At 33.4% G+C, this 18,110-nt stretch overlaps 2 protein-coding genes across 3 annotated transcripts; both read right to left on the minus strand.

Moving 5' to 3' along the window:
* Nucleotides 1-1,928: 1,928 nt before the first annotated feature.
* LOC116143109 (putative receptor-like protein kinase At4g00960) lies at nucleotides 1,929-7,003 on the minus strand. Of its 2 annotated transcripts, none has more exons than XM_031428531.1 (7): nucleotides 6,230-7,003; nucleotides 5,625-5,753; nucleotides 3,887-3,999; nucleotides 3,045-3,255; nucleotides 2,709-2,946; nucleotides 2,406-2,556; nucleotides 1,929-2,249 (listed from the first exon to the last, which is right to left on the minus strand). In XM_031428531.1, exons 1-7 carry the CDS (start codon nucleotides 6,993-6,995, stop codon nucleotides 1,929-1,931), a joined length of 1,929 nt encoding a protein of 642 aa, XP_031284391.1. In that variant the 5' UTR covers nucleotides 6,996-7,003. The 2 variants fall into 2 exon arrangements, with proteins under 2 accessions (XP_031284391.1, XP_031284383.1); XM_031428523.1 differs by having other exon boundaries at nucleotides 5,607-5,753.
* Nucleotides 7,004-13,002: 5,999 nt separating this feature from the next.
* Nucleotides 13,003-16,207, minus strand: LOC116143100 (putative receptor-like protein kinase At4g00960). Its single transcript, XM_031428513.1, has 7 exons — nucleotides 15,341-16,207; nucleotides 14,657-14,800; nucleotides 14,438-14,559; nucleotides 14,107-14,317; nucleotides 13,769-14,006; nucleotides 13,548-13,698; nucleotides 13,003-13,449 (listed from the first exon to the last, which is right to left on the minus strand). The coding sequence occupies exons 1-7, from the start codon at nucleotides 16,134-16,136 to the stop codon at nucleotides 13,126-13,128; spliced, it is 1,986 nt and encodes a 661-aa protein (XP_031284373.1). The 5' UTR covers nucleotides 16,137-16,207; the 3' UTR covers nucleotides 13,003-13,125.
* Nucleotides 16,208-18,110: the final 1,903 nt, after the last annotated feature.

Genomic DNA, 18,110 nt, shown 5'->3' on the forward strand with positions numbered 1-18,110 from the left:
ATATTACTGTATTTTTTAATTACTTTTAGACCCCTTATGTTTATTAATTTCATTAAATACCCCTAGAAAAGAAAGTTTAAAAATTAGCAAAAACACCCCCACCCCCCCATACTTGCCAGATTTTGGCAACCATCGTCGGTGGTAGCCGAAATCTGTCATAACGGCTTACACAACGACCGAAACTTGCCGGTAATTCACTGATCTGGCAAAAGCCAAATTTGGCTGTTAGCGACAACCAAAGAAATGGCTGTCGTTGACCGACAATGACGGCCATATCTTTGGCCATCGCTGACAGCCAACAATGGACTTTTGCGGCCGTCGACATCCATCTGGCCGTAGAACCACGGATCTAGCAGAAAAAGGTCATATCGATGCGTTACGACACCGATCCAACCGTACTGTGTAGTAACACAATTTTCTGGCTAGATTCTGACGGTGGTGGTCGGAATCTGGCACTGCGGGTGGTGGGGGTGTTTTTGTCATTTTACAAAAATTTTATATATTGGGGTGTTTAATTAAATTAGCAAACCTATGAGGTTTTTTTAGAAATTTTGAAATTTTACCTCATAATACTTCCCTATCCAACTACCCAATATTATTCCCAAAATCCTATCCAAAATAATAAACCAAACGCACCCTATGATTTTTCCTATAATTAAGCTATAATTTCCTGTAATTATGCTAGGTTAGAATCTTTCCATATAGTGTATTTCCTTATTAACTTTGGCCTTCTCCACTATATATAGAGGTCTCCTTTGTATAGTTTAGACACATAGAAATATACAATTAGTTTTCGATGGATTTTCCTTGTCTGTTGACATAGTCCAATGATGTGATGGGAGTGTCACATCGGGTTTGTAAAAGAAAGTTTGTGAGATTCGTTAATCAACGTAATATTATCCTAAAATAAAACATGGTTTTTTTTTTTTTTTTCTTAAGTGGGTTGGTGTATATCATGTACTCTCAAAAATTCATTTTCACAGCCCCTTTTTTTAATGAAAATATATATTACTAAATTGTCTTAAGTGAAATAAACTAAAAGAACAAAATAAATGAATAAAAAAAATATTATATTACTAAATTAGCATGTTAAAGCTAAGTAGGCATGGCAATGGGTCGGGTCGGGGCGGGGCGGGGATCTCATTCATCGTACCCATCCCCACCCTCAAAATCATTCCCCACCCCTGCCCCATCCCCGTTACGGGAATGACAGGAATTCCCCTTCCTCGCCCCAAAGGGGAATGTTGGAGGCCCATCCCCGCTCCGTTAATTTTATATAAACATAAATTAATTTGAGCATTACCAAACACAATAACTAATTCTCGTCCACATGACAAACACTTAAATTAATCGTTTAAACATAATTAATTATACATAAATATGCGTTAGGGTTTGTTCTTGTTCAATTGTTTAGGGTGAGGGAAATTAGGAAAACATGGGTTTATATATGTAAGATAATTGTGTAATTAGGTGAAATATAGGGATATTAGTGAAAAGTGTATATATATATACGGGGCGGGCTGGGGGAGAGGCATCACCCACCCCCGCCCCATCCCCGAGGACGGGGATTAAAACACCCCCCACAACCACCCTATCGCCGAAAACACCGGGGTTTCCCCGCCCCATACGGGTCCCCGAAATCCCGGGGAACATTGCCATGCCTAAAGCTAAGACATGTTTTAGCCTTCAGAAATGATGTAATTGTTCTTATTGGATGAAATTATAACTTTTCTCTGAATTTTCATTCTTAGATAATTTACATGAAAAGATTTCATGCATGGATCATGATGTTAGATAGGGGAACTTAAAAATATTGTTTGTATATAACTATATTTATACACACACACACACACACACACACACAAAAATTAGTCATAGCAAAGTACATATATATGCTAGCTTAAAGATACAAAATCAATCTTCAGGCATCATCGAGGGCTAAGCTCAGTAATTGAAGCCTCGTTCAATGAAAACTGGAAATTATTTGATTGATCCAATGCTGATGATTCTAAATTATCTGTCGTCGTGTTGGAGTCCATAAAAAATGCAGGTTTTGATGGTGTTGGGAGAGAAAGGGTGCCACCAGTGAGCATGTGAACTACTGAAGCCATTGTAGGTCTATTGGCTACATTGTCTTGAACACAAAGCAACCCAATGTGAATGCATCTCATCATATCTCTATTGGAGCCAACCCTCAAATTGGGATCTATTAGATTCATAGTGTTACCTTCAATCCAGTTTCTCCATGCCTACAAAATTTGACAAAGACGATGTGGTCAATAAATACTTATCACTCGATCCAAAAATTAAAACCATTACTAAGTGTACAACAATAGTATTTAAGTTTAACATATTACTTAGAGAGTCGAAAAACTTGAAAAATATTCTTGATGAATTTTACTTACGTAGGTTAATAAATCTTGTGGTTCCTCTTCGGTAGGAAACGAACTATTCTTTTGACCACTCATGATTTCTAGGACTAACACACCGAAGCTGAAAACATCGGACTTGGCTGAGAAGTGTCCATGCTGTATATACTCTGGAGCCATATACCCACTGAAAATCAAACTCAATCAAATTTTATTTTGTAACAAAAACCAATATATCATGCATTGATCATAAGCATTTATTATTATTAATTATGTTTTTGCATATGGAATAAACTTGACGATTCTTGAGTTGTTTATGTTAATCTTATAAATACTTACAAAGTCCCGGCAATTCTACTTGTATCGCCTTGAGTTTGATCTATTGCCAACAACTTTGCCATTCCAAAATCTGAAACTTTTGGAGTCATGTCAATATCTAAAAGAACATTACTAGCTTTTAAGTCACGATGAATGATACGAAACCTAGAATCTTCATGAATATAAAGAATTCCTCGTGCTATGCCCTTTATGATTTTGTATCGCATCTCCCAATCCAATAATAAATGTTGGGTTGGATCTACAAACTCATCAATGCCATATAAGTAAATTACATTAAATGGAATTAATATACTCTTTTCTTACAAAGAAAGCCAAAAGTAGTGGAATTAATTATACCATATATGAAGTTATCTAGACTTGAATTTGGCACAAACTCATAGATGAGAAGCTTTTCGTTTCCTTCCAAACAAAATCCTAGAAGTCTAACCAAATTCCTATGTTGAAGTTTGGCCATCAAGAGGACCTCATTTTTGAATTCTGTTTCTCCTTGTTCAGAACCTATAGCCAACCTCTTGACAGCTACTTCCTGTCCATCAAGAAGCCTACCCTGAAAAGAAAATTTATAATTTAACTCATTTTTATTAACAATTGATATTCATTAATTTTGGTTAGTGATTAATTACTTACCTTATAAACAACACCAAATCCACCACGTCCAAGCTTATTATCAATTGAAAAATTATTTGTTGCAACTCTGATAGTTCTGAAGTCAAATTGCAAGGATTCCACATTATCATCGTCTTAAAAACAACAACAACACAGTTGAGTTAATTAGTTGTTGCTCTTATATAACCTCACTACCACTACAAAACTACATTTAGAGGATGCTTAAAAAGAGTCTTTAAATTTAAAATATTCTCAAAATTCTCAAAATATGTGGGAATTCCACTTCAAATCTATCGGCCAGGCCCACCTGCCTTTGTGAATATTCATATTTGTCAAACTTATGAGTTGTATATGTGCACAACATTTATATGTACACAACAGTTATGTGTACACACTTGTTGATCTTATATAACCTCACTACTACTACAAAACTGCATTTAGAGGTTGCTTAAAAAGAGTCTTTTAATTCAAAATATTTTCAATATATAACCTCTTTTAGATGGTTTAATAAAAAGGGTTACACTACATCAACTTATAATTTTGACNATTTTGGTTAGTGATTAATTACTTACCTTATAAACAACACCAAATCCACCACGTCCAAGCTTATTATCAATTGAAAAATTATTTGTTGCAACTCTGATAGTTCTGAAGTCAAATTGCAAGGATTCCACATTATCATCGTCTTAAAAACAACAACAACACAGTTGAGTTAATTAGTTGTTGCTCTTATATAACCTCACTACCACTACAAAACTACATTTAGAGGATGCTTAAAAAGAGTCTTTAAATTTAAAATATTCTCAAAATTCTCAAAATATGTGGGAATTCCACTTCAAATCTATCGGCCAGGCCCACCTGCCTTTGTGAATATTCATATTTGTCAAACTTATGAGTTGTATATGTGCACAACAATTATATGTACACAACAGTTATGTGTACACACTTGTTGATCTTATATAACCTCACTACTACTACAAAACTGAATTTAGAGGTTGCTTAAAAAGAGTCTTTTAATTCAAAATATTTTCAATATATAACCTCTTTTAGATGGTTTAATAAAAAGGGTTACACTACATCAACTTATAATTTTGACACAGTTTTTTAGCAATTGATTCATTACAATCCAAACGGCTAGGAGTTGATGAGGTGGTAAAGAAAATAACTACCTTCAGTTTCCTTCTCATATCCATATCTATTACCAATGTATTCCAATTGAAGAAAAAATTTAAGTTACTCTAACCTAACCCAATAAAAATTAAAAAATCTTTCCTACAAATGGAGTGCCATGTCATTATAAGCAAGATACACTCACCTCATGATTGGATGGTTGTATCAATATCCTATGTAAAGAAGATTTTCTCATAAAAAATATGTCTTCTATTTTCTAATGACGATTGCTTTTGAAATTACTTTTATACTAATATTTTGTAGAGTTAGTGTATTTAATACAGTAATACTATACATACAAAGTCTTTTTAGAAAGGAATAATTCTATATGTGAAAACTCCTCATACAAATTTACCCATACATAGTTACATACTAATGTGTTTTAATGTAATTGGATGATTTAAAATTATTGATGATTTAAACAAATTAGATAATATGATCTGTTAAACACATGGGTTTGTCACATTAGTTTATAAGTTATAATTTGTATAATTAGTTTGTACATATAAAATTACTCCTCACAAAACGATAAATACAAAGTGATATGACATTACTCTTTGACTTACATATCAATTAATGAGTTGATTATTCATATTCATTGTATCACTTACATTTTTTTACATCACTTTGACTATACATCTTTGTATGAAGATTTTATAAGCATATTATTGTTCTATGTAATATTAAAAATTAAGAGTGATTTTCAAAAAAGATAAAAATTTTAAGATATTTCATAAAAGACCCTTTTTTATTAAGGTTAATAGTCTTTTTTGTAAAGTATTTGTTAAAACTAAATTTAGAAACTACAAGCTTAACTAATTAGAAAGTCTTTGATGTGCTATCATATATGCACTTAACCAATCATGAACAAAACATAGAAAAAATCTAGAATTCCATATTATCATTTAGTGAATTTGTGTCACCTCTGAGTATTTTCTCTCATCTATCTTTAGATTGATTAATTGTGATTTGTAGTTATTAAATGCAATAACCAGTTAGCATGTATGCATTAATTTATGTTACCACATCAACAATACCACTATAGTATCGCACTCGTTCATGCATAATTAGCTGGATGAAAATAGAATGTACATACTATAGACTTTCTTGTAATGTATTGACCTTCTACTGCTCGCTTACCTCCCATCATTCGCTTTGTCTTTCTTGTTCTCCTCCAAAGAAGGAAACAAGTGAAGGCAACAAGTGCTACGAAGATAACCGTAGAAACAACAATGATTAAAACGGTCTTAGATGTAATGCCTCCTTTCTCTGCATACATAAGCACAAAAATAAATAAATAAAATAAAATAAAAAAGTGTTCATGGTCAACAAATGATGATGCTAAGGAAATCAACTACGGAGTATCATGAAAAGATACCCATCCATCTTTCATGCCATATGTACATTTAAAAAAAGAAAAAAAAAAAAATACAAACTTCAATATTAGTTGGGACTATAACTGATTTATTGACATCATCTAATACAAAATACAAAAATTCACCAAGATATTTTTTGAACTAATATAATATTGAGCCCTCAACTATTAACTTAAACTTTTACCTAGGATGACGACTTAACATAATATGGGAGGCCAAGATCTAAAGTCTCGTATTCAATTGGATAAAGAAAAACGAAAAGAATTCAAGTTTCATTGAGAGCTCCTAGGTGATATGCTTATACGTAAATCTGACCCTATCATTTAAAATATACATTTATTAATTTCATATATATATATATATATATACCTTTTGTGATCATTTCCTTATGCGTGAACTGTGGAGGAGGAGATGGGGATGGAGCAGCAGGAGAGGCTACATAGAATGGACTCGAATCCCATTTGTAAACACAGCTAGGTCTCACAGTAAGGCAACCGGCTTTGCCATGGTAGTGGGTCTCACAGAAAACCACAGATTGACGGAGACAAGAATCACAATCACTTTCTGAAATATCAGGAGTACACTGCATAAGTGCATAAATCTTCACAAAGTCAGTCAAACTCGCTTCTCCAGTTGCGAACTTTTTTCTAGAATTATTAGAGCCAGTAGAAGCTTTTTTCAACAACCGATTCATCAAACTCTCCCAAGTCTGATCAAACTGTGTCATGTTCATTGTCATATCAGTCTCAGAGCCGCCTCCAGCCATGGGATCCGCCTCCATTTTTCCAAAAATCGAACGGTCTGAATAGCGTACAATGCATTGAGGACCATCCCCCCATGCAACTGCTTCTTTCTGGTTCAAACATTGCCTCATGATATCTTCGGCCGCAAAACTGACACCACTGACACACTTTTCTGCAGAAAGATCTCCTCTACAAAGAGCAAGAGCATAAACTTTGTCAGGCTCTTGGCCGACACTTGCAGTGTAAAAAAAACCATCATGTAGAGTGACATTAAGAGCAAGGGATGAGAGGATGAGGTTCCTGTTCTTCTCATAAGTGCTATTACTTGTGAAATTCCCTGACTCATCAATACATATAGTTGCTCTGGTAACAAAAATATGATTTAAAAGCATACAAGAAACTAAACAAAGCAACCATGTAAAACCCATTTTAGGGTTATGCATGTTTTTAATAATTTTAGTTTGGTAAAGATGATATAATAACATACAATATATACAGACAATATAGATGTACAATGGTCATATTCATCCATCAATTGTTTACATTTTTTTTTTTGGGTAAAATTTAATATTGGAGCCAATGAAGCATGGCTTTTGACTAATATTCCAATAGGATTGGACTCTTCTAATCTAATATATTCAATGAAGGTGATTGGCAATGCCATTATGCATATTTAAAGGCTTGGTAATTGCTAGGATATAACTTAATCGATATTTAATTTATTGTGATGGGTTTTGTTTATGTTGACATACTGTGTTTAATATTCATGAATCGGAAGAATTCTCCACCTAAACAAATTTATAATGAGATTATGTATTCATGAAATAAATAGAAATTGTAATCTATACAAAATCAACTAGGTTGTGATTGGTGATATTTTCACCTTCTCAATTTTTGTCAATAACTAAAGGAAAAAAGAAAAGAGAAAAAGATGAAAGAGTGATTGATTGGGGCAGAGGGAGGAAAACAAATAAATTACGATGATTATTGGTAATCAATTATTTTTGTCAATAACAAATAATTGATTGGGGCAGAGGAAGAATCAATTTCCATACCACCTAACTGGATCAGTTTTTACCATTTGATTATTGTCAAGGTTTTGATCATAGTTAATAACTAGATGAAACTTGCTTAGAAATTAAGATATATGATCCAAGAAAACGCCTAAGTTGCAAAAATAAGCATAAGATAACAAGAATAATAGTGCTCACGAATAATTTCATAAAACCAAAGTAATTTAAGAAAAACTTATACAAGACAGTCTCACTTTAATTAATACGATGAGATTATTAATGAAATAATACCTTGTAATTTTATCAAACCGTCACTATAATTTAACTATAACCATCCTTTATTGTTTATCTATAACCATCTTATGGGTGGTATTGAAATCTAACAACATAGATCATTGTTTCATTGGACATATAGTATGAAAAACCTTAAACCAATTGAAAAGGACAATATTATATTACAAACATCAAACCACATAAGACAAAAACTGTTTTTTCTATTGAATCTTCTTAAACATCAAACTTCTCTGATCACTACATAACAAATTTAGTCCATATTGAAATCTAACAACATAGGTCATTGTTTTATTGAATATGCAGTATGAAAAACCTTAAACCAATCGAAAAGAAACATATGACAATATTATATTACAAACATCAAACCACATAAGACAAAAATTATTTTTTCTGTTGAATCTTCTTAAACATCAACCTTCTCTGATCACTACATAACAAATTTAGGCCAACAAGCATTTGGTCTCTAGCAATATTTTATGAAATAAACTAATAGATTTCATCAATATCACGGAACTCAGAAAAGTATCTTTGACATGTCATGATAACTTCATTTACTTGGGGAATTCAAAGATTACATAACTTCCTTTTATAATTAAATATAAAGTGAGAAAGGTGGAGTTTGGTAACGAAAGAAAAACGTCATCGCACTCTATATATAAATCACCATAGGCGTCAATCTTGTAAAGACATGTATTTTATATAGAGAAATAGTGTTGTAGCTTTATTGCTTTGATATCTAACCATGCATGTTTCTGTGACATCCCGCTCGCTGTCAACATAAATAATTGGGCTCATGGTACGTCCCTCTTGGTATAATTGGACTCACCACATGTCTTCTTAATTCGAACCCAGTACTTCATCCTAAAAATTCTTTCCAAGAATGAAGTCATGCATTGGAATCAAAAGAGACGCGTTCTTAACCCACTATTTGAGGCGGATAAAAGATAAATAACCCAGTTATTTGAGACGGGTAAGAGACAACTCCACAAAATTTTGGTGGTAGGTTGGGGTATTACAGCTTCAATATTAAAAAATTATAAATGTAATTATGTATAATTGTGGGCAAAGGTTTTTAGCCTTGTTGATGCGTGTTTTTGCACCAACGAAACGCACGTGTGAAATGCCGTACGGACCCAGAAGACACACGTGAATGTAATGGATAAAGAGATAGTAAATGCAATAGAGACAGTTTTTAAAGTGGTTCGGATGCTAAGATAGCAAGTCCTACGTCCACTAATGCTTATATAAATGATAGAGGTCAGGTCGCTTTTAGCTAACTGACTTTACAATAATGTTACAAGGTATCTAATGCTGAGAATTCTAGGCAAAAGAGAGTAATTAATCAAGAGTAAAATATGCCAATCCCCTTTAATGAGAGATGAGCTCTCATTTTATAGTGGGATGCCTTGGGGTAATGATCACTAAATCTGTAAGTTGGTGGGATTATCCGTGCAAACCCTTCTTTATATCACATTGCCCATCTTCCAGAGTAATTTGTGCGATTTAGAGTAGGGATTGGACATGTGAGAGCACCTCAACTCTTGACTAGCCTAACACGTACCCATTATCCTGACGGACGCATGCGGCGGTTGTTCCAATGATCTGACTTTTGTGAGCTAGATGGACCTGACTTCAACCCTTGTATTTTTTAGGCATAAGAAGCCCCATCAAATTTGATCAGTATCCTATTGCTAATTACATATTTATTATATTAAAAAATATATATCTTTGAACCCCATATAATACTAAAATAGCCTTGCTTAATTGGGATTTTTGTTTTTCACTCATTTTCCTCAATTTCAAACTTAATCAGGGTTTTATCTACTCCAATTTTCCCTAATTTCTGAAATAGGTTTTTTGTTTAAACCCCTTTTTCATGGGTTATTATGTCATGGCCAAAGGGAGATTACTTTATTCAACGTCAAATTCCAGATTTGGAACTTTGAATTTGCAGTAGCAATTTCATGGATTCATTGGAATTGAATCATGAAATTGTCAACTCATAATTCTTGAAATCCACTATTATCTGACGAGCAATTGGTCTTCATTCTTCAAGCCATTTTGAATTTTTAACTCTTCAATTAATATTCAATTTTTCATAGTCTCAACTAGGCCGTGGTAAAAGGGGTTGTTACGTCCATATTCTAACTTGTGTAAGAACAAGAAGAAAGTTCATAAATATTTTAATCTTTGATCTTTTAGTTTAGGTTCAACGATTCACATTGCATGAAGAAAAAATTAAAGGGGTTTGAATCAACTTTAATTCTGACTCTTTACTAGGAGCACGAAAATTAGCTTTAACAACGAAAATGGTCACTGCATGCAACTGAATTGGGGGTTATTATCTCAATTCTAGTAATTTTTATTAAGGTTTAAATTGTCAAAACAGAAAATATTTGAAAGTGCGGGATACTAATCAATTTGATGGGGCTAAAAATCACTTCTCATATATAATAGCATAAGAAACTTGGTTAGCAAATTATCAATGTAAATCCAATGTTTATCATCATAAAACAAACAAGACATATAAAACCCATCTGCATTTTCATTATAACTATGGGGAAGATGAACCATAACATACAATTTATCGAAGGGAAATACAAAATATTGGCCTAGAGCTATGTACTATGTTTATCACTATGCATGTGGGTCAAGCTATGTACTATGCTTATCTACTTTATAAGCGCTTTTTTTTTTTTTTTTTTTTTTTTTTTTTTTTTTTTTTTGCGTTTAGTTTAAGAATGTTGTATTACTAGAAATATTATATTGAAAATATATTTACTTTAAAGATTATTGGAATATTCAGATTAATGGTTTTGTTAAGTTGGCATATATTGGTGGTATATTATATAGATTACTGAATTGCCCGTCTATTTTAATATTATGCACTTTTATAATTATTTTAGATTATTTTTAACCCTTACTTTTATTAATTTAGCTAACACCCACTATAAAAAAGTTTAAAAATTAACTAAAGCACTATAGCCACCCAAGAGGACAGTTGGCCGTGGCCACAACCGTTGACCTATAGTTAAAATTGTCAAACGATGCACTATCAGCGAGATTTATTTGATATAGCCTTTTTCGCCAGATCCATAGTGGATCTACGTTAAGAATTTAGTTGTTAACAATCGTTAGATTCTAACCGTTGATGACCAAATCTCTCGCCATCGTTAACGGCTAAAATCTGGTCATCAATATGGCCAGATCTATGGTAGATCTGCCATTTCAACTGGCCAACTAGCCATGTCCATTTCGACGATGTCGATTGGTAGTGGCCGCTAGAGGCAATGACGGTGGCCGGGGGTGGGGTCTTGGGTAGCCTATAATTTGTTTTAATTACATATTACCACATTATAATCAACAATATTACTACTGATTTTGAAAGGTTATCGAAATCTTATATGTTACTTGACAACTAAACGTGTTAATTTAATTAATATAAAATGACATTATCTTAATAAATAGGGGATAACACCCAACCAAATGCCCCTTTCGCGTTTTCTCATTTGACATAGTGGAAATGGAGCATACTTCACCTAATCTTCTAAAAGTAGTGAAGTCTTCTAGTCAATCAAAGTGATTTTGATGAAGATGAGAGCGTAGGGGACAAAGTTGATGGTAAAGGTAATAATGAAAGTGGTTGGCAATGTCATATATTGCTTTTCAAAAGACTTGCTTTAATATAATGAAAAAGTATACTCTGAAAGAGTGCTGGTAGATATACAAAGTTCGGATCCCAATTGATATGGTTATCAATGTGTTAACACTATATTAGTTCTAGGAAACATAATATCACACTATAAAATCCTACACTTAATGTGAAGCTGAGACACATTATTGGCCACATCAGTTGGATTCTAAAATTGAGATCCCAATTGATATGGTTATCAATGTGTTAACACTATATTAGTTCTAGGAAACATAATATCACACTATAAAATCCTACACTTAATGTGAAGCTGAGACACATTATCGGCCACATCAGTTGGATTCTAAAATTGAGATCCCAACTATATATATATTGTTTCTAGAATTATCGGCAATGTCGTATTATTGTTTCTAGAATTACCAATATTTATATATTGGCGTAGAGCTACTCATTGTTATGACTTCCAAGTACAAGTGTGAATGCATGGTGGTTGCAGCTATGTAATATGCTTAAGTTTTCAAGCATTTTTGTGTTTTCTCATTGGACCTAATTCATGGAGCAAACTAGCTTCACCTAATCTTCTACAAGAGGAATAAAGTCTTCTAATCAAGCAACAAAGTGATTTTGACGATGATGATCAAAGGAATCTCTATGAAAACTAAGAAAAACAAACTCACATAGTTGAAAGTGAGTTCTAAAGTAAAAATGTATCAGACCCAATTTTTCTTGGCTCGAGTTAAATATGAAATGGCATAAGCATAAAAAATTAACTCAAAAGAAGTGATAAATGAAACACCAGTGGAGCTAGATCCAATTTTAGGTAATTCTTTTCAGCCAGTATGCGAACACCAAATGCATGTATATCGGCTTATTGTGTGTTCAGGAAGATCCATTATAAATTGGATTGACCTCTTTTCTGCAGCATCCTCATTTTTTTAAGATCCTGTGATGTTTTGGGAAAAGTTTAGTAAAAACCTAAAAACAGAGAAGAAGACGAGAGAGAGAGAGCTGAATACTATGCTTTTCTTTTACTTATGCCTTTTCAGTTAATACAAAATAAGCTACTGTACACCTTTATATTGTTTGCATGAAAGTAGCAGTGTTCTAACTAATACTGTTACTTCTAACTAATATTGTTACATTGTAACTGAAAGTAAAACAGAATTGTAACTAATATTTAACAACTAACAGTATTCCAAATGACATTTTTACCCTTTTACTAACATCTTCCCTCAAACTAAACTTGGGAGAATCAATGTTGCTTCTTTACTAACAGATCCGAACTTGGACCTTTCACTAACAAGAGTTAATTCCTTGTGCAAGAGTAGATAAAAAATAAAAATATAAAAATATAAAAATATAAAAATAAAAAATAAAAATAAAATAAAAAAAATATCTATCTCTCAAGCTCTTATCAACTTTCACATGCAAAAAGCTGAGAGTTCAAACCATATAATATATGACACAAAAATAGTTTACACTGATACTTGGCTAAGCTCCTATTGTTATATAACTGCATTTACAGGTTTCAATCCTCAAAGATATAATTTCCATCTTCAAACATTATCGAGGGTCAAGTTCAGTAATTGAAGCCCCATTCAGCGAAAATAGAGCATCATTTTCACTGTAATCCAACATAGAAGATTCTGAATAATCCAGATCCGAGCTAGATTGCATAAAAAATGCAGGTTTTGAGGGTATTGGGAGAGACTGAGAGTGGCTAGTCAACATAAGAACAACCGAAGACATTGTAGGTCTATTGGCTACTTTTTCTTGTACACAAAGCAACCCAATGTGGATGCATCTTATCATTTCACCGCTAGAACAACCCCTCAGACTGGAGTCTATCATATTTAAAGCTGTCCCTCTAGTCCAGTTTCTCCATGCCTGCAAAGATTTAACAATGATTTTATGGCCATTGATACTAAGTTTCACCCATTAGGAGAATGAAATTATATTTAATGACTCAATAATTTTTTACTTACATAGGTTAGTAAATCTTGTGGTTCCTCTTCGTTAGGAAAACAACTATTTTGTTGACCACTAATGATTTCCAAGACTAACACACCGAAGCTAAAAACGTCAGACTTAGTTGAGAAGTGTCCATGTTTTATATACTCTGGAGCCATATATCCGCTGAAAATGGCCATTGTTGGGTTAGATTTTATTTAGCAAGGTCTACCTTATAATTCTTATATATACTTACAAGGTGCCAACAATTCTACTTGTATTGGCTTGAGTTTGATCCATTTCGAACAATCTTGCCATTCCAAAATCTGCAATTTTAGGAATCATATTAGCATCTAGAAGAATATTACTAACTTTGAGGTCACGGTGAATGACCCGTAACCTTGAATCTTCAAAAAGATAAAGCAATCCTCGTGTTATACCTCCAATGATTTTGTATCGTGTTTCCCAATCCAACGATGAGCGTTTTATGGGATCTACAAGTTAACAAAAGCCATAGGAAAGTATAGACAGTTTCTAGTCAAGAATAAGCTACAAGATTGTTAGAAACCAAACATAAAAGTAGTGCAACCTTACCAAATATGAAGTTGTCTAGACTTGAATTGGGCATTAACTCATAGATTAGAAGCCTTTCATTTCCTTTCATACAGAAACCTAGAAGTCTAACAAGATTCTTATGAAGAAGCTTTGCCACTAAAAGGACCTCATTTTTTAATTCTAATTCTCCTTGGCCAGAATTTCTTGACAATCTCTTAACAGCTACATCCTGTCCATCAAGAAGCCTACCCTGAAATTGAATTTGAGAAAAATGATTGCAACAACATTCAAGTTATTCAGAACTTACAATTTAACTGATTTTAGCTAACAATTGATATTCACTTTGGTTATGAATACTTGATATTAATACCTTATAGACAACACCGAATCCCCCTTGTCCCAGCTTACTATCAATCGAAAAGTCATTTGTTGCAGCTTTGATAGTGCTGAAGTCAAATTGCAAGGGATCCACATTATCAATTTCACAAGAACATAAAAAGATCAGAGTAAGAGATTAGAACTCAAAAAGAAAATTAGTTTCAGCTCATATAGCAGAGTAAATTGTGACAGCAGAAAGAGTATAATTAACCTTCTGCCTCCTCCTCACTTCCTATCGCCTGCTTTGTCTTCCTTCTTTGTAAAAGGACACAAATGAAGGCAACAAGGGCTAAAAAAATAACCACTACCGAAGGAACAATTATTATAACAATCCTAGATGTAAAGCCTCGTTTCTCTGCATGCACAAAGCAGAAAAATGTGTACATAGTCAACACATGATGACATTAATTGGAATATTTTGGGGTAAATCTTGATCTTATATGAACTTTTACTCGAACATAGCAACAACAAATAGGTGAATCATTACAATCCACCCCTCTTAGATCCGAGGGTCGCCTGTCGCCATCTATTGAAGTTTGAATCCTTTTGGTAGAAGAAGGTTTTCAACACCATCCCTAGTGGGTGCTAACCTTACAAGGTTTGCTTAAAGGGTGGTTATGTTTTGAATCTTCTGATATCAATTGAAAGACCACAAATGAGTAGAACTCATTCTTAAAAAGGGGATCGTAAAGGGAGGATTCTCACGTGGTTATTGCCCATATGCCAAGCCCATTCTCTTTAGCGGTATGGGACTCAATTAGAATCGTTACACATAGACATGACTTGGTTGGTTGTTGATAAAAAAGAAACATAATAAATAAAAAGATCTTGACCACAGGTAAATAAAAATGGACAGTAAATTCATATAAGGAGAGGATCCTGATGCAAAACATACTTTCTGGGATTATCTTTGGCGGAGAAGGTGGAAGAGATGGTGATGAAGCATCAAGAGAGTCTCTATAAAATGGACCTAAACCCCACATATAAATACAGCTAGGTCTCATAATGAGGCAACCTGTCTGCCCTTGATCATGATCCTCTCGGTAATATATAGATTGGCGTAGACAATCTTCACAATCACTTGGAGAAATATCTGGAGTACACTGCAGTAATGCATATATCTTCATAAAGTATGAAAAATTTTCGTCTCCAGTTGCAAACTTACGCCTAGGGTGATTGGACCCAGTAGAAGCATTTATCACCAAGCCCTCCATCAAACTCACCCAAGTCTCATTAAACTGCGCTGTATCTGTTGTATTAATGTTGTTCCCTTCACAACCGCCAGCAATAGGATCCGGCTCCATTATTCCAAAAATAGAACGGTTTGAATAGCGTACAATGCACTGAGGAGTCCCTCCCCATGCCACTGCTTCTTTCTGGTTCAAACACTGCCTCATAATATCTTTGGCTGAAGAACTGACACAATCAGCACACTCTTCTAACAAAGAGTCCCCTCTACAAAGAGCAAGAGCATAAACTTTGTCAGGCTCTTGGCCAATAGTTGCAGTATAAAAAAAACCATCACGTAGAGTTACATTAGAAGCAACAGATGAGAGGATCATGTTCCTGTTCTTCTCATAGGTGCTATTTGTTGTGAAATTCCCTGATTTGTAACATATAGTTGCTCTAGTAACACCAATGTTTATCATCATAAAACAAACAAGACATATAAAACCCATCTGCATTTTCATTATAACTTTGGGGAAGATGAACCATAAGAGACAATTTATCGACGGGATATACAAAATATTGGCCTAGAGCTATGTACTATGTTTATGTGTTGATGACACTTACCTATCACACATGTGAATTCACTATGCATGTGGGTCAAGGTATGTAATATGTTTATCTGTGAATTCACATACAATTTATGTGAATTCATAAATTCATTATGCATGTGGGTCAAGCTATGTACTATGTTTATCTATTTCGTAAGCATTTTTTGTTTTCTCATTTGACATAGTGGAAGTGGAGCATACTTCACCTAATCTTCTAGACGTAGTGAAGTCTTCTAGTCAAAAAAGTGATTTTGATAAAGATGAGAGCCGCGTGGGGGAACAGGTAAAGGTAATAGTGAAAGTAGTTGGCAATGTCTTATATGCTTTTCAAAAGGCTTGCTTTAATACAATGGAAAAGTATATTCTGAACGAGTGATGGTAAAGGAAATAATGAAAGTAGTTGGCAATGTCATATATGCTTGGCATTTTATCATATTATAAATAATTAATATGTTTGATCAAAAGAATAAAAGAAATATAGGAGAATCTTTTATTAAATTATACCTCATTTTTAATATAATAATAATTATTATTATTATTATTATTTAAATTATTATTTTAACCTCTTATATTTGATAATCTAGTTAAAACATTCGAGTTCCAAAAAATTTAAAACTTAATAAAATAACTTTAGCCATTCAAGACGACTATCGATCACCATCGACAGTCATCGAAACGATGCACAACCGACTGGATATGGCCGACCATGTGCCGATCTGGCTGTTTACAGCTAGATGGCCGTAAATTTGGCTAAAAATAATCAGATCTATTTTAGCTGTTTCTAGCTAGATTCAAGTATCTAGCTTTTTTCAGTCAGATCCATAGCCATTAACGGCTAGAATAGATTTGGCTATTACTTGCTAGATCCATTGCCAACTGGATATTTCTGGCCCTATCAGTGATCATGCGTCAACCAGATTTGATTGGTCATGCATCGTTCTGCCGACTATTGACAGTCGTCTAGGTTGCTGGGTGTTATGTAAATAGTTTTCATTATAAGGGGATTATTGTCTAAAAAATTTATTACTTAAGGATAAAATTGTAACAAAATTAAGATTAATTTATGTAAAATGAGGGTTATTTATGTCCCAAAAAATAATTTATTAGTGTATAGAAGTAATTTCAATCAGTTGGTCTATTTGTTATTTGGTTGACATATGAGGACATTTCTGTCCTAAATTAAGGGTAAAATGGGGCAAAATTAGGATTACCCCAGTAATAAAAAAGTAATACCTTTCAGTCGATATTTGAATTGCCCTCAAGTTTACCTACAATAACTATTATTAATATTTGAAGATTATAGGAATCTTTTTTTATTTTATAACCAAGCATGGTAATTCTCGAGTTAAAAGATAGATAACTAGAGTAATCTTTTATATGAACCCAAACCAAACCCACCCACATAGTATTGAGTAATACTAGCCTTACAAAGAGGCATATAAAGAGTCAAATCCAGCCCTTGAAATTCATGATTGTCTCTTTCTTTCTCTCTTTTTTCCTTTTTTCAATGGCTGGATTTGACTCTTTGTATGACTTTTTGTATGTCTTTTTATAAGACTAGTATTACTCTATAGTATTATGGTTTCTGAATTTAGCCCAATATTTATATATTGGCATAGAGTTTCTCATTGTCATGACTTCCAAGTACAAATGTGAATGCATGGTGGTCGTGGCTATGTAATATGTTTAATTTTCAAGCATTTTTGTGTTTTTCAAATTGAACCTAATTCATGGAGCAAGCTAGCCTCACCTAATCTTCTATAAAAGGACTGAAGTCTTCTAATCAATCAACAAAGTGATTTTGACGATGATGATCAAAGTGATCTCATTCAAAACTAAGAAAAACGAACTCAACATAGTTAAAAGTGAGTTCTATAGGAAAAATGT

The sequence above is a fragment of the Pistacia vera genome, unplaced genomic scaffold (genome assembly GCF_008641045.1).
Source record: "Pistacia vera cultivar Batoury unplaced genomic scaffold, PisVer_v2 Contig1132, whole genome shotgun sequence".
NCBI classification, from domain to species: domain Eukaryota; kingdom Viridiplantae; phylum Streptophyta; class Magnoliopsida; order Sapindales; family Anacardiaceae; genus Pistacia; species Pistacia vera.

What these genes read in the sequence shown, in the direction of transcription:
- LOC116143109 (XM_031428523.1), bottom strand. Translation starts at nt 6,995, where the DNA reads ATGCTTTTAAATCATATTTTTGTTACCAGAGCAACTATATGTATTGAT. An exon ending in AGGTAAGCGAGCAGTAGAAG is followed by an intron (nt 4,000 to 5,606) that starts GTCAATACATTA and finishes GTTGTTTTTAAG; the next exon opens with ACGATGATAATGTGGAATCC. An exon ending in TCTAGATAACTTCATATATG is followed by an intron (nt 2,947 to 3,044) that starts GTATAATTAATT and finishes ATGAGTTTGTAG; the next exon opens with ATCCAACCCAACATTTATTA.
- LOC116143100 (XM_031428513.1), bottom strand. Translation starts at nt 16,136, where the DNA reads ATGAAAATGCAGATGGGTTTTATATGTCTTGTTTGTTTTATGATGATA. An exon ending in GATTCGGTGTTGTCTATAAG is followed by an intron (nt 14,318 to 14,437) that starts GTATTAATATCA and finishes ATTCAATTTCAG; the next exon opens with GGTAGGCTTCTTGATGGACA. An exon ending in CACAAGATTTACTAACCTAT is followed by an intron (nt 13,450 to 13,547) that starts GTAAGTAAAAAA and finishes AAATCTTTGCAG; the next exon opens with GCATGGAGAAACTGGACTAG.